This window comes from Condylura cristata, unplaced genomic scaffold (assembly GCF_000260355.1).
Source record: "Condylura cristata isolate star-nosed mole 26May11 unplaced genomic scaffold, ConCri1.0 scaffold00022, whole genome shotgun sequence".
Classification (NCBI taxonomy): domain Eukaryota; kingdom Metazoa; phylum Chordata; class Mammalia; order Eulipotyphla; family Talpidae; genus Condylura; species Condylura cristata.
In genome coordinates this window covers 23,131,051-23,144,855 of record NW_004567123.1, presented here as the reverse complement: position 1 = coordinate 23,144,855, position 13,805 = coordinate 23,131,051, and the positions used below count along the sequence as shown (strand labels likewise).

The 13,805-nt window shown below is 56.7% G+C and overlaps 1 protein-coding gene across 2 annotated transcripts in view; it reads right to left on the bottom strand.

Annotated features, from left to right (window-relative positions):
• Nucleotides 1-13,792, bottom strand: part of HSPA12B (heat shock 70kD protein 12B) — a 17,422-nt gene extending 3,630 nt beyond the window's left edge. Inside the window, exons 1-9 of one of the 2 annotated variants that reach the window (XM_012728066.1) lie at nt 13,715-13,792; nt 9,281-9,342; nt 7,738-7,835; nt 6,614-6,738; nt 4,207-4,393; nt 3,728-3,832; nt 3,356-3,472; nt 1,442-1,616; nt 294-380 (exon numbers count right to left, since the gene is read on the bottom strand). In XM_012728066.1, coding sequence (XP_012583520.1) covers nt 294-380; nt 1,442-1,616; nt 3,356-3,472; nt 3,728-3,832; nt 4,207-4,393; nt 6,614-6,738; nt 7,738-7,835; nt 9,281-9,323 — 937 coding nt within the window. In that variant the 5' untranslated portion in view covers nt 9,324-9,342; nt 13,715-13,792. Of the gene's footprint in view, nt 1-293; nt 381-1,441; nt 1,617-3,355; nt 3,473-3,727; nt 3,833-4,206; nt 4,394-6,613; nt 6,739-7,737; nt 7,836-9,280; nt 9,343-13,714 lie in introns of those variants that run through there. The other variant, XM_012728067.1, reaches the window with a different exon arrangement.
• Nucleotides 13,793-13,805: the final 13 nt, after the last annotated feature.

The window sequence follows — 13,805 nt, the reverse complement described above, 5'->3', positions numbered from 1 at the left end:
GGGGGGTGAGGCACTTCAGGCTTCAGCTCAGGCCCCTGGGTAAGCGTGGGGGAAAATATTTCCAGCGGGCTCTGCAACTCCCGCTGTGGAGAGTCCCCAGGAGGAAAGGGCAGTAGGACACAGGCTAAGAGTGAGTGGCAGTGCAGGTGACTGAAGGCACCGCACAAACAGTGGGTGGAGGAGGGGCCCAGTTTTCTAGGGGCTGGTGCTGTTTCAATGTCTGCTTCTCCGGGATCAGAATACGGTGTCCTGCGGGGTCCAAGAAACATCCCTCCAACTCCCCCTGTGCCCACCTGCTTGCAACTCTGCCCACAGCTCTCCGACACCTGACTCCACCAGGAAGGTACGGCTGTGGCGGGACCTTCGCAGCTGTTCTCGGGCTGGGGGTCACAGCAGGACAGTCAGGTTAGGAGGAGATGGCTAAGCCACCACATTCCACCCCACCCCTTGCCAAAGCCTTCCATGAGCTCCTGGAGTTTCCATGAGCTCCTGGAGCTGCCTGTGTTCTTGAAACTTCTGCTCCATTCCTAACTGGAGAGGGCAATGCTGAACTCCAAAGGGTCCAAGGAAACTATAGGGGATAGTTTCAGGTGCTGGGAGGAATATTTCTGGACACTTCTGTGGTCCCTTAATGCACTAGGGCTCAGGTCACAGCAAAATCAGGGGGAGGAGGGCTTGGAGCTTTCTGTGTTTTTCTTTTTTTTATGCTTACAGGAGTGGGGGGTGGGGAGGGGTAGTGAGAGGATTCACCAGACAGAGTGGGGAGCAGAACAGGCAGACTGATTGAAATGCACTGCTGAGGGGAAGCAGTGGGCAGGACAGGAGAGGTCTGCTGGGCTATGTGAGTCAGCTCCCTGGCCCCGGACTGTGGCTGAGGACAGCTTCACAGTGCTGAAATTTAACCCCTGCATCATCAGGGAGGTTTTCTCTGGGGACCTGGAGGAGCTTGGGACTTGTCCCTGTTGTGGAGATGACATCTGGGTGACCAAAGCTGACCATAGCTGTTTCAGTGCCTGGACTGACTGAGGCCGGTGCTTACATTTGATTTGGGGGACAGCTGATGTGCCAGGGAGTAGGGGTCAGCTGGTCCAGTGGCTGGTTAAGGAAAGCTCCTGGAGCTGGCACCTTGGGCCGAGAGGGGACTGACCTCTGCCTAGATATCAGGCAGCTCCACAGAGGCTGGGCTGTGTCTTCTGCTCTCCACCCCCACTCAGGGCTCCCACTCTGAGTGCTCCCTGGAGGGAAGGTGAAATCTGCCCTCAGAGCGGGTTACCCCAGGTCAGGGCTGTGTTTCTTCCTTCAGATTGAACTCACCAGGGATGTTTCTGCCTCTCAACGTGGCTCCCTCCAGGCTTTGTAGCTAAGCCACTGACCTCAGTGACACTGACCCTCCAGGGTAACTGCCTCCAAGCCTAAGCTGGGCAGTCCAGGGGTGGCTCACCCTGGCGGAAGCTGGAGTCGATGGAGCGACGCTCGCCCAGGCGCCCGTGACCTGGGGCCCGGCTGCTCAGGTCCAAGAGCTGGTGCAGACGCAGCTTTCGACAGTAGACAGAGGCAGCCTCGGGCTCCAGGGCGATGAGTAGTTGCTCTGCATCCTCTCTCGACACCAGGCCAGCCTGAGGAGGCAGGGCTAGGGTCATCATGGGCTGTGACACCTAAGAGGGCACCCAAGGGCAGGGAACCAGGGCCCGTGGGGCTCTCACCTCCTCCTCCAACCCCCATGTGCTAAGCCTCGGCCCCTCTATGCTGCACAAATCTGAAGCTGCCTCAGCCACCCTGTGACCAGACACCTGATCATGACCAGGGACATACAACATTGCCCAGGAGGAAGAGACTTTAGAGAAAAACCTGGGGTCTCTGGGGTCTGTGATCCTGAGCTGCCCAAAGGGCTGCATGCAACAAGGTGCCCGTCACAGACTCGGGGCTGCCAGCTGAGCACTGGCTGAAAGTTTGATGCTGCACACACGTGTACATGCGTGCGTGCGTGCGTGCGTGCGTGTGCAAAATGGCTAGACCACCAAGCCGAGGAGAGGTGTGGGGTCCCCTTTGGCTCACTGAACCCTCTTCCTCTAGCAGACTGATGTCAGACAATGGACACAGGCTGCCTGTCACAGGAGAATTTTGTTCCAGGGAATGTGATATCAAAGGAAGGAAATTAAAACAGTAAAATTCCAGGCGCTAGGACAGGCTGGTTAGGGAGAGAAAAACGCTTGGGAGCTGTTACTTCCTGCATCAGGATGGGGGATCCTCATGGGAAATACTAATGGGTTTGTGGGATTCCCTGGCTTCTGACCAGATGGGGGATGGGGAGGGGATGGGCATGGAGACTTCCTGCCCAGGGCCAACCCTTCCTGAGCTGGCAGCCAGGGAACAGTGCGGGAGGAAGCAGAGTGGGTAAACTGGCAGGGCACTAGGGGGCAGACTGTTTGTCCTGACTGGGTCTGCTTTCAGCCTGGTCTCTGCAGGGGGTCGCCCACTAGGTTCAGGATTAGCTCCTTCCAGTGACAGGAGCAGGCACCTGGCATCTGGGGACTGGGGCATGCCTGGTCTACAGGTGTGTGTGTGGGGCCCTGATGTCCTCCAAGGGGGCCCACTGGGACCACAGCTTCCTTTTGGAGGTCCCAAAAAGGTCTTCCCAAAGGCCCCAAACAATGAGTTTCTCTGGTAGTCTGCACCCACCACCCTCCCTGCCCCTGTCCATCTCCACTGGAGAGGGAGGTGCCAGAGCTGCACCCCCCCTTTCTCCAGACCCTTAGGCATCTCTAATGATAGGAAGACCCACCAACACTGTCTAAAATCACCCCCTTTCATAGTGCTATTTCTTTGCTCAAGAACCTATAGTAGTTGGGGGGCCAGTGGTGGTGGAAAATACTGATGCCAGCTTGTGCCCTGCCCAGCTATTGTGAGTGCTGGCTGCTGCCGCCTCATAGCGCCCTCTTCTCTGCAGAAGTGTCCTCAGCTGCCTGGGAACTGCCCCACTTGCTGAGCGGCGTGCTCCCAGCCCACAGCCACTGACCACTGACAGACTGATAGGCCCTCCCCTTACCTCACCTCCCCCCAACTCTGGGGTACAGTTCTCCCCCCAGAACTCTCCATGAGATCAGGCTGAAGCTAGAGTCCAGCTGAGACCACATGTCCACAGAATCCCTATCCTGGGCTCTGCTTCTGCAAAACCTGACTTAGGACACTGGCTAAGCTGGCCAGGGCTCGGGTTCTAATCCCTCTGTCCTCTTCCTGTAGGCCCCACAGCCCTCCAAAATGCCTAGCCGGGGCAGGCTGGAGGTCTTCACACAGTGGCTGTATGGTGGGAGGGTGATGGGGTGAAGGACCACACTGCTCTGGCTGCCCGGCTCACCAGGTAGGCAGCCTCCCGCATGAACTGCTTGGCGGGCTGTTTCCAGATGGCTGGGACCGTCAGCACCCAGCGCACAGCGTCCTTCTCCGGTAGTGACGGGCACTGCTCTCTCAGCTCCTGCAGCAGGAATGGGGGGGGGTGCCTTTAGCTCTCTCAGGAGGGACTTCCCAGCTGAGCTGACAGAATCCCAGATTGCCCCTCTTTGCCCCCTTACACCATTTGTGTAAGAAAGGGAAGGGCCTGGGACAGGTGACCTTTGACTGCTGACCGTGGCTGCCCATGGAATGTAAAGACTTGGGATGAGAAGGTGGGTTGTGCAGAAAAGAAGGGAATATGGGGGGCCCCCCGCAGGCAGGGCTAGGCCACACCCACCTGAAGCGCGTGCTCCTTGAAGAAGCGCAGGGCGTGGGCGAACACCTCGAGCGCAGGCATTCTCTTTCCATTTACCGCCTCTAGCTGGGTCTTCAGGGTGAGATCCTGGCAGGGACACAGGCGGCTCGCAGGAGGCCATAGCACTGCCTCCACTTCCGGACAACCTCTTTCATAAAAGCACCCCATTTCTTGGTGGTCCCCGCCACCTGAGCCATGCCCCACTCTTTTATCAGTCCGGTTCCCAGCACCTGCCCTGCGCCCCGCCCCGCCCACTCGAGCCCCGCCCACTCCAGAGCTCCGCCCACCACAGAGCACCGCCCACACCCGAGCGTCGCCCACACCACACCCGGGATCCCTTTCCTTCTGCGGAGGCCCCCTTTCCACAAGGCCCCTCCTCATCTTCATGCTTTTCCCACCCAGCTTCGGCCCTGCCTGCGTCCCTCCCGGTGCCGTCCAGCGCCAGGGTGTGACTGACTCACAGTGGCACTGTGAATCTTCATCTTGAACTTCTCGAAATAGAGCCAGTCTCGCGCCTCCTCAGGGTCCAAATCGTGGTAGTAATCTCGGGCCGTGTAGCCAAAGCTGTGAAAGGCACCCTCTGGCGTCAGCAGCAGGCAGGTGGGGGTCTTCTGGTGGGCGACACCCGGGTCGCCGCCCTCCCATTTCCTACGGAGGCACAGAGCCGTCAGCGTGATGAGCAGCACCCCTCGCTCTGCGGGGCTGGCCTGACACTGGGGCCAGCTGGCAGTGACCTTGTGCAGGCCACTTAGCCTCCCCAGCTTGGTCTTCCTGTCTGTACGCCGGAAGGCATAATGGTACCTACCTCTTATTGCTCTTGTGAAGTAGGTGCTTGGTAGCCACTTAAGTCCCCATCAGTGCTGCTCATGGGATCCTCCCCATCCACGGGGCCCTGACATCCTCAGCTCTACTGCCTTCCTGTGAGGTCCCCAACCTTACCTGCACTGGTAATAGCAGCAGCAGCAGCAGCAGCAAGCCATCATCCACCTGCCTGGTCCAGTCTCCTGGATGTTTCTCCAGGACCCTGGCAGAGGCCTTTTCCCAGCCAGCCAGTTTGCCCGCGTCTAGATCCTCTTCCACAGCCAAGATCTTCCAGGCTTTTAAAGACCATTTGGATCTGATCCACCTTGGCAGCTACACCCTCGTTGGCTACACCTTGGCCAGGGTCCACAACCTAAATGAATTTCCCAACTTCCCAATTCTAAAAGCACCACGGGAATCTCCACCTAGAACCCCTGTCCAGTTCATAAGCTTGGCATGGCCGTCCCTTCCTCTGCCTTCTCTGATACCCCAGCCCCTCTAGGCCAGGCTCACCACTACAGCCTTTTGGGGTAGTAGCTGAGAATCCAGGCAGCAGGAAGAGCATGTACAAAAGTTCAGAGATGTGAAAGGATCAGCAGAACCGGCTGGCTCACTACGCAGCAGGAGAAAACGCACTAATGTTAATGTTAGATAAAGAAGAGCATCACCTGCCCGCCAGAATTCTGCCTTGGTGCGTTTTAAATCAAAGAGTGAAGAGGTATGGCCACGTTTGCTTTTAGAAAGTCCCCAGGTAGCAAAGAACTAGAGAAGGGAGGATAGAGAAGGAAAACCAGGGAGGAGCACACTGCAACCATCCAGGTTGCGATGAGAGAGGGGGCTGGACATCAGGTTGGTGGTGGAGAGAAGTGGATGGATGTTCCACAGATATTAAGGAGACACAGAAATGACAGGGCTTGGCGGCTGGTGGAGGCTAAAAGGGGGGGCTTGGGGAGAGGCCAGGATGTTCCCCAGTATTTCCTGTGATATCACCTCGTCAGTGCGGTCAGTGTCCCTTTATGTGTCCTCAGCCCAAGCATGGGGCTCAGCGGTTATGCAGAGGAGTGTACTAGCTGGGATGCCCTGTGGCCCTGAGGGCTGTGGTGCCCAGAGCCTTTGTGGCCTCATGGAGGGAACACAGCAAGGAGGATGGTCCAGGCTCATGCAGGCGAAGTCCCTTCTAGCTTTGGGTCACTGAACGTCTGTGTGTCTCTCCATACAGATTCCATCTAGCCTCCCCAGCCACAGGGAAGTCATCCTGACTCCTCAAGCCAGACTGCAATGGAGCTGTGGGGTGTCTTCTATAGCGCCACCTACTGGCCACAGCCTCACTAAGATACTTTCAAATGATAAGGGTTTGAAGTCTGGAGAATGTCAAATATTATGTTTAAGCAAAACATTTGGGGGCATCAGAATGGATTTCTCTGAAACATCTGTCTGTGAGACTTATTAACTCAGTTAACCCTCTGATTCTTCATTCCCTTTTTTTTTCATTTGAGATGTCAGACCTAGGAACCTGCTCCATAGAAATGCCAGCATCAGTTTTCAAAGGACATTCCTGAGGTGCATTGTGTACCAGTGAAACATTAGAGGAAAATAAAACTCTAAAACTATCCATAGCACAACGGATGCATTAGTACAGCTATACTGTGGAACACTATGCAACAATTAAAACAAAGTGGTAGCTCTATTAATGACATGGGACATCTACAAAATAGTGTTGGAAGTTTAAAATAAGCCAAGTTATTTGATATCCTATATATGAACACATATGTGTGTTTATGTATAATACAGCCCAGAAAAAGACGTGTGCATTTTTTTTATTATTAGAGCTCAATAAAATACTGTACTTTTATTTTTTCAATAAAAGTTTTGAAATTAAACAAAGCCCAGCATTTCCTGCAGAGGACAGGGAGTCGCTCCCATGTGGCTGCGGCCCAGGTCCCTGGTCCATACTCTGACCTTCTGCCCCAGCAGGGAGCCCGTGGAAAGTGGTCTTGGTCCATATTAGGGTGAGGAACCCCCCAAGCCCCCCCAACACACTCACTCTCCCAGTCCAGACGGCCTCACCTCATCATGTGGATGGCCTCAGGGTCACTGGCAAAGCTGAAGGCATAGCCACTGGATGTGGTGCCAAAGTCAATGGCTACCACCACGGAGAAGGGGGCCCGCTGAGGGGTTCGGGCCTCAGGCTTCTGCAAGGGCAAGACCTACAGTCACCGACCAGCCCACAGGGTCAGGCGAGCGAGCCCTCTCCTCTGTGCTGTGGTTCAGACCGGCGTACCCCACTTGGCTGGCTGGCTGCCTAGGCTCCCCCTTAGTCTGAGGCTAAGCCTGGGGATGCCAACTGCTCAGAAAGCCCAAGGCTCTTGGAGAGCCCTGTGCGCGGGTTTTGGTTCAGTTCCCCTTTTCCTGCTCCTGATTCTCCACCTACCTTCTGCCTAGACTGCCTCAGCTCCGCCCACAAATCAGCCACGCCACAGCCTGGTACCAGCTGGGAGCTATTTCGCTCCTTCTGCAGCTTCCTAGTGCATGGACCTGCCATACTTGACCCTTTGCTCTCTGTGGTCAGAGGCACAAGCAGACCCTGTCTGCGGCTCCGCTGTGCAGAGCAGAGAGGCCCAGGCACAAGCCCATGGGTCAGGCTTTCTCCAGGTCAGGCCTGGTCTCCTGGGGCACAAGGAGTCAGGGAGGATGAAGTTCATCCTCGGTGGAGTGACCCGCGGAGGATGTCTTGGATATTTCAAGCTCATAGGGTTTTTTTTTTGTTTTTTGTTTTTTTGCAACATCTCTTCTACAGATAAATCTTGAATTATGGGGGTTTTCAGGAGGGGGAGCAACTGTGCAAAGTCCAATGCTCCTAGAGCCTGGAAGAACTTCTGGCTCAGATGGATACTCGTCCAGGGCAGGCTAGCTACAATGCTCCCCCCGCCATTCTGGGGGGGTTTCTGAGCACTGGTTACCTGAACTCAATCAGCACAACTGTTACCCCTAGTTTGGGTGTTGGTTCCTGGGCACACCTCTACAGAACTATCATCCCTACTGCCCAGGGCCGCCACGCTCCAGGGGAAGCCTGACTGCAGGGGTGGGCAGTGGGCCTTACTCCCACCCTGCAGGGCCTGCCAGGCACCTGGCCTTGCTCTCCGGACCCACCTCCACATCACCCACAGCCCTGACCCCTGCTCTGGGCTTACAGGCGATTGCGAAGGTGTGAGGGGGGCAATGCCACAGCTTTCCTGGGTCCTTGGGGAGCCGGGTGGGCTGGATACTGGGGAGCGCTCTGGGCTGGAGCCTGGAAAGAGAAGACAGGTTACTCTGGCACAATCAGGTAGGGAGCTGGTGGCTGAGTCCCAGGACTGGCACTGGGAAGTTCCCTATCAGTCCTTGCTAGGTTAAAGCAAGGGGCACCCAGCTGGGGGAAGGTGGCTGAGAGGGGTGGATGAGGGTCAGTTGTCAGGGAGAGGCAATCTATACCTGGAGGGTGACCCTTGTCTCACTGGGTCACCCCAGCACCCCTCGGATACATGGGGAGGGGAGAGACGGAGAAGCATTGCGGGGTGTGGGGGAGGCTGAGTTCAGAGAGAAGAGCAGGAGAGATTGGGCAGGTGGGTTCCTGGGGTGGGGGTGGAGAAACCAGAATAGCTGGGGGAACTACAGACCTAACCTGGGAGGTGGGGCTGCTCCCTCCCCTCCAAAATTCACTCACATGGTTCTAATTAGGACTGGAGGGAGCGACCCCTTCCCTCCTTCCAAGAGCCACAGACAGGCCCAGCTGGCTGTCTGGTAAAGATCAGGGGGTGGTGGGGCGTGGGGGGAGGAGGGTGGCACCTCCCCCAGCCCAGTCCTGAGCTGAGGGATGTCCACAACACTAGGAAGCTGGATTCCAGTTTCTCTTCCCTATAACACACACATTGGGAGCCCACATTCCGGGGCCGGGGCTCAGCTGAGACCCTCTCCAGGCTCAGGACTGAGCAGGACCCTTGGTGGGAGAAGCAGGACAGCCCCAGAGGCAGCCCCAAGCCTGCTGGAGGTTCAGGAGGAGGGGGCAAAACACCCCCCAGTATGGGCTGGGGGCCAGTGACCACACTGGTTTTCGCCTCTGCAGATCACACTGGGGCTGCCCTGAGATTCAGGCAGGAGACAGAATGGGGTCCAGTGTGAAGACCCACGAGTACATCGAACAGACCCATGGTTTCAGGCTGAGCCAGGGCCAGGTCTCTGCTTCCTCAGTAGCTGCATGATCCTGTGGCCCACACAGGTCTAGTCCTTCTTGGCCTGGGGGCACCCTGGAGCACATGCTGGGGACTGTACATGAGGGGAGCCTTAGGAAGTCCTGGAGGTGCAGGGATTGTGGTCCCATTCCCAACGCCTCCTTTTCTCAGGCAGACAATACAGGCTCAGGCCCTGACACCAGTTCTAGCTTGAAGGGCCAAGCTGCTGTGGCTCGAGCCTGGGAAGGGAGGCAGGAAGGAAGGGCCCAGCCCGCCAGGTCTTTGTGAATGGACTTCCTGAGGAGTGTTCCTCCTGCCTCCTGGCCTCCCACCCCCGCAGAGAACCCAGAACCTGCTCCCAGACCAGGCCGCAGGCAGGCAGACACACACGCACACACACACACACACACACACACACTTGCAGAGATCTCACCGACAGACACACACGTACACGTGCGCACAGTCCCTCCCCGCACCCGAGCACTCTCACACTCAGGGGGCCCCGTGAAGGGAGGTTGCGTCTTACCGATGTACAGTCCCTGCAGGCCCATCTCCGGGACCGCCAGCATCTTTGCAGGCCCTGTGGCTCTGAACGGGAACAGACAAGCAGAGCGGCATTTATTTGTTCCTTTGTTCTCTTACTGAGTGTTTATTTATTTACTTACTTTTGGCTGGAGTCCTTTGAAGCAAATCCCAGACACTGTTGTTTCACCTATAAATTCTTCAGTCTGCCTCTCTAACTCATACAGACTCAAAAGAGCAAGGCCAACACCATTATCACATTGCAGAACGAACCGTGAGTCCTTCACGTCATGGAAAGTTCAAGTCCCACAGTCCCAGCTTGTCTCATAAATATTTTTCTGAGTTGCTGGGCTGGAATCAGGATGCTTCTACCTGTTTTCAGGTGCCTGCTCTGTGCCAAGTGCTAGGGCACTCTGGACGCCCAGAGACACTGTGCCTGGCTGGGGACCCACAGCCTGACAGGGCACCTGGAGTCGTTCGACAGTCACCCAAGTCAATGAGGTTACAGGGGAGGTCTCCACTGGATGCCGCTGGGCAGAGACAGGGGAGCAGGGCAAGGCCACAGAGCGGCCTGGTTGGGCTCACCCTCAGGGAAGCCCTGGTGGTCTGCCTTGGGTCTGGCTTTCCAGGAAGGGCGACAGCCAATCTTGAAAAGTTACAATGGGAGCGAGCAAATGCCTAAATTCACATTTTCGAAATTTTTTTTGGAAAACCCCCTCGCCTGCATGGAGTATGGACTGCCTAGGGAAAGAGGGGAGCAGGCGCCCTTCGGGCCCAAGGACAGATGGTGGTGGCGGCTGTGTGCCTTGAGATGGAAGCGAAAACACTCAAGAGGTAGAGGTTAAAACCGACAGGGCCGACGTCTGGATGGCATGGGGGGCTTAGGAAGGAGACGAGATGAAGGTTTTGCTGCTGGGTCATGCTGGGACAGGACAGTTACTCGGAGAATGCTGGCGGAGGGCAGGCTGGCGGAGGGCAGGCTGGCGGAGGGCAGGCTGGCGGAGGGCAGGCTGGCGGAGGGCAGGCTGGCGGAGGGCAGGCTGGCGGAGGGTGGGCGAGCAGTTTCAATACTGCAGAGGGAATGTACCGAGGAGCAGGTGTGATCTAGAGGTCAGAGAGAGCCTGGGGAGGGCTGACCAGAGGGCAGAGGCTGCTCAAGGAGACGGAGACGGGCCAGCTATGATTCCACGAAGATCATAAGAGACGGTGTGAAGCTAGAGCCCGGGAGATGTTGTTCCCAGACTGGAAACGCGCCTTGCAGTGGAATGATGGGGATTGGGTACACTTAGGGGAGGGGAGAAGGAGGAGTGGAGGGGAGAGGATGAGCCAGCACATCTGAGGAGGGTACAGAGATCAGGGGCGATGGGCGGTAGCTGGAGGGGGCAAGAGGGCTTTTGTTTTCTTTGCTAAGATGAGGGGAGTTTGAGTTTGTGTCTGTGAAGTTGTGGGGGTCAAGCTAGAGGGCAGCTTTGTCCTCAGGCTGGTCCCTGGATGGCAGCACTGGCATCTCCCAGGGGCTTGACAGAAATACAGATACTCAGGCCTAAGCTACTGTCCTCAGCTCTGGGCCTCTGGTGGCCCCTAAAAAATAGTGGGGGCTGCCCAGAGCCCACTCCCTCTTGTGGCCAGTGACCCAGTCAGGAAATTTTATTAACAAAACACAGGCAGACAGAACTGGGCACTGACACACACACGCACACGCACACGCACACACACACACCCCAACCCAGCTCTTTCATGGAAAGACACCAGACAGGTCCTGTCCAGGATATTCCCATGTGGTCAGCACCATGGAGCTTTCCAGACATACTGTCCTGCTGTTATTTGAGGTGCACAGTTGGGTGGGTGCCCGGAATCAGAATCAGGAGAAAAGTAGAGGCTGGTTGTGAGCACTCATACAGCAACCAGGTGACCCTGGGAAAAAGCAAGTGAAAGGCAGGAACAGAAGCCAGCGCAGAGTGACCGAGGGGCGTGCTGGGGGTGGTTCCAGCTCAGAAGCAAGGCCCGACAGGGTGCGTCACCTTCCAGTTCTGCACACAACCACACAGGCTGGTAGCTGAAATCAGCCATGGTGGGACGATTTACACCAGACACTGGCAAGTGCTATACATCAGGGTTTCCTCCCTGGGGAGGGGCACTGTCAGGCAGGTACCAGCACACCACTGGACAGAAGCCACAGGGAAAAGCTGGCTGCCCTGTACATTGTTTTGTGAATTGATTGAGCATTTCTTTGTGCCAGATTCTGCCCAATGTGCTGGGGAAAACACTTTGTTGAATGAATGAATGGCCGTTTTGAAACAAGGCTATTTTATCTGGAGGAGAAACCATCAAAATCTCCAGGAAGAGAGACTCAGGCGTCATCCCTCAAGCTGGATTCCATGTCTAAACAGTGTGATATCATCTCCCCAGTCCTCTGGAGCTTGTCCAGCATATCACACTCCCATCTCTGAGTGTGTGACACACTGAGTGCCCCACTCTGAGGTCTCAGGCTGGTGGGGGCCCATGATGGCTCCTGGCTGAAGGGCATGAGGTCACCTCTTTGTGCCTCAGTGTCCTTTCCTGTAAAATGGGCCACACAGGGACTGGTGAGACTCAAGTCCAGGAAGGTGGCCAATAAAGGCGGGAGCTGGACAGGTGTGAACAGTGTTCCTTTCATCATGTGCATTTTGTTGTCACTGAGACTCTACTGTCGTCATTCTGAGTTCCTGAGGGAGCAAGGACCTGAATCCCTTGATGTCAAAGGAGTATCCGACTGACTCCCTGAGGCGTGCCGCTAGAAGGGGGTGGCGGCCATCAGGCATGCACACATAGCCCAGTAAGTCTTCGGGGCTCCTTCCCCAGGCAGAAACACAGAAACACCCAGAGACACTGAAGGAGATTGCTACTAATGGGACTCAGGACAACCCCAGTTCCCGAAAGCTACATCTGGGCAGACTACAACTGGAAATAGGGGGAGGCTGACACCCCCTCCCACCCCAGTTTGGTGATGTTTATGGATTTCAGAATAACTGGGTGGAGCAGTTTGAGTTACACAGTAAGTAACTTCATTTCCTGGCTACAAGCATGCTAAACTCTGGCCCCAATATGACCTCAACTCTCCTCCCAGACAGACCCTTATCCCTGCCCATGAACTGACCCCTAGTCCTTGGTCTCTTACTCACCTCTGATCTTCAGTTTCATCCTGACCCTTGGCCCTGATTTCTGCCCAAGAGGGACGGCCTATCAGTCACTGGGGACCAGGAAGGGTGTGACTGAGGAAGGACTGGAACCCAAAGCCTCCCTCTAGCATGACCCCACACTCACAAGACCTAGGACTTTCTGCCTAATGGAGAGGGTTGGGGCATAAGAATCCCCCCAGCCTCCTGGGGGCCTGTGGTGTTGCTGGACTTCAGTGCTTCATGCATACCTGTCTCTGCCCATGAGGACAAATACCCAGACCTGCCTCCTCCCTCCCCTGAGACCCTGCCTCCATCCACTCAGAGTCCTGCCCTCAGTGGGCAGAGAGGCCCCCGACACTCTTCCCACACCACAAATCAGGCCAACCAGGGCCCAGGGGACAGATACGAACCCCAAGGGCTGCTCCAGCTTGTCTCGGGGAGCTGCTCCAGAAAGGGGCTGGGGGTGGCTGTGGAATGGCTGTGCTGGGGTGACAGAAATGACAGAGGGCCCCTCCCTGTGCTCAACTTTTCTCTCCATACATCCTGCCCCACCCGGTGGGTGCTCCTCATGGGAGCAGCCAGTTCACAAACAACCTCGGTCCCACACACAGCCGGGCCTGCAGCCCCTCCCTACCCACTGCTCCCAGCCCCCCTCCACCTCCCTTACTTCTGGGGTTCCAGGGCTGCCTTTGCTCTCACAGGCAGTCCATGATTTAGTTCCCTCCCTCTACAAGCTTGCTTCACAAACAGGCTCCACTGCCCCTGGGGAAGCCCAGATCTCCCCAACCTGGACCCCCCCAGGCTGGCTTCACAGAGGCCTGGTTTCAAAGCCAGGCCACAGCTCAGAACGGTGACACCTGAGTCACTCTTGAAGCTTCCTGGGGCACAGGCTCCTGGGGTCCTCACTGCGGAGAGTTGCTGCCCCAGGTCTCCTAGGCAGCGTGTCCACACGGACTGGACTGGGTCTCCGGAGCAGCCCCCAGCCTTAAATCACCCCCCACCCTTGCACTCAGGAGTCTCTCCTACCCCCCACGCTCACTAGAGCATGTGTGGGGTCCCAAGCTCCAGATGGGAACCCACAGTCGCTGCCCCAACTGCCTTCCAGAACTCGCAGTCCAGCTGGTCAAAGGGGCTTGCTGATCTGTCCCCCAACTTGGCTCTCCAGGGTCAGGAAGTTTGTATTGGGGTCTCTACCCACAGCCCCAGCGGCAAATCTCCACGCCTTCCTCCACCCGGGGAGCCCAGCAACCTCCTCCCCTGTCCCCCTCTCCAGAACTCACCTCCGCCCTCCAGACAGCTGGACCTCTGTCCACTCTCAGAGATCCTGGGCCCGCAGCCGGCGGCCGTGCCCTGCGCGGTGGCCGCAGCCCT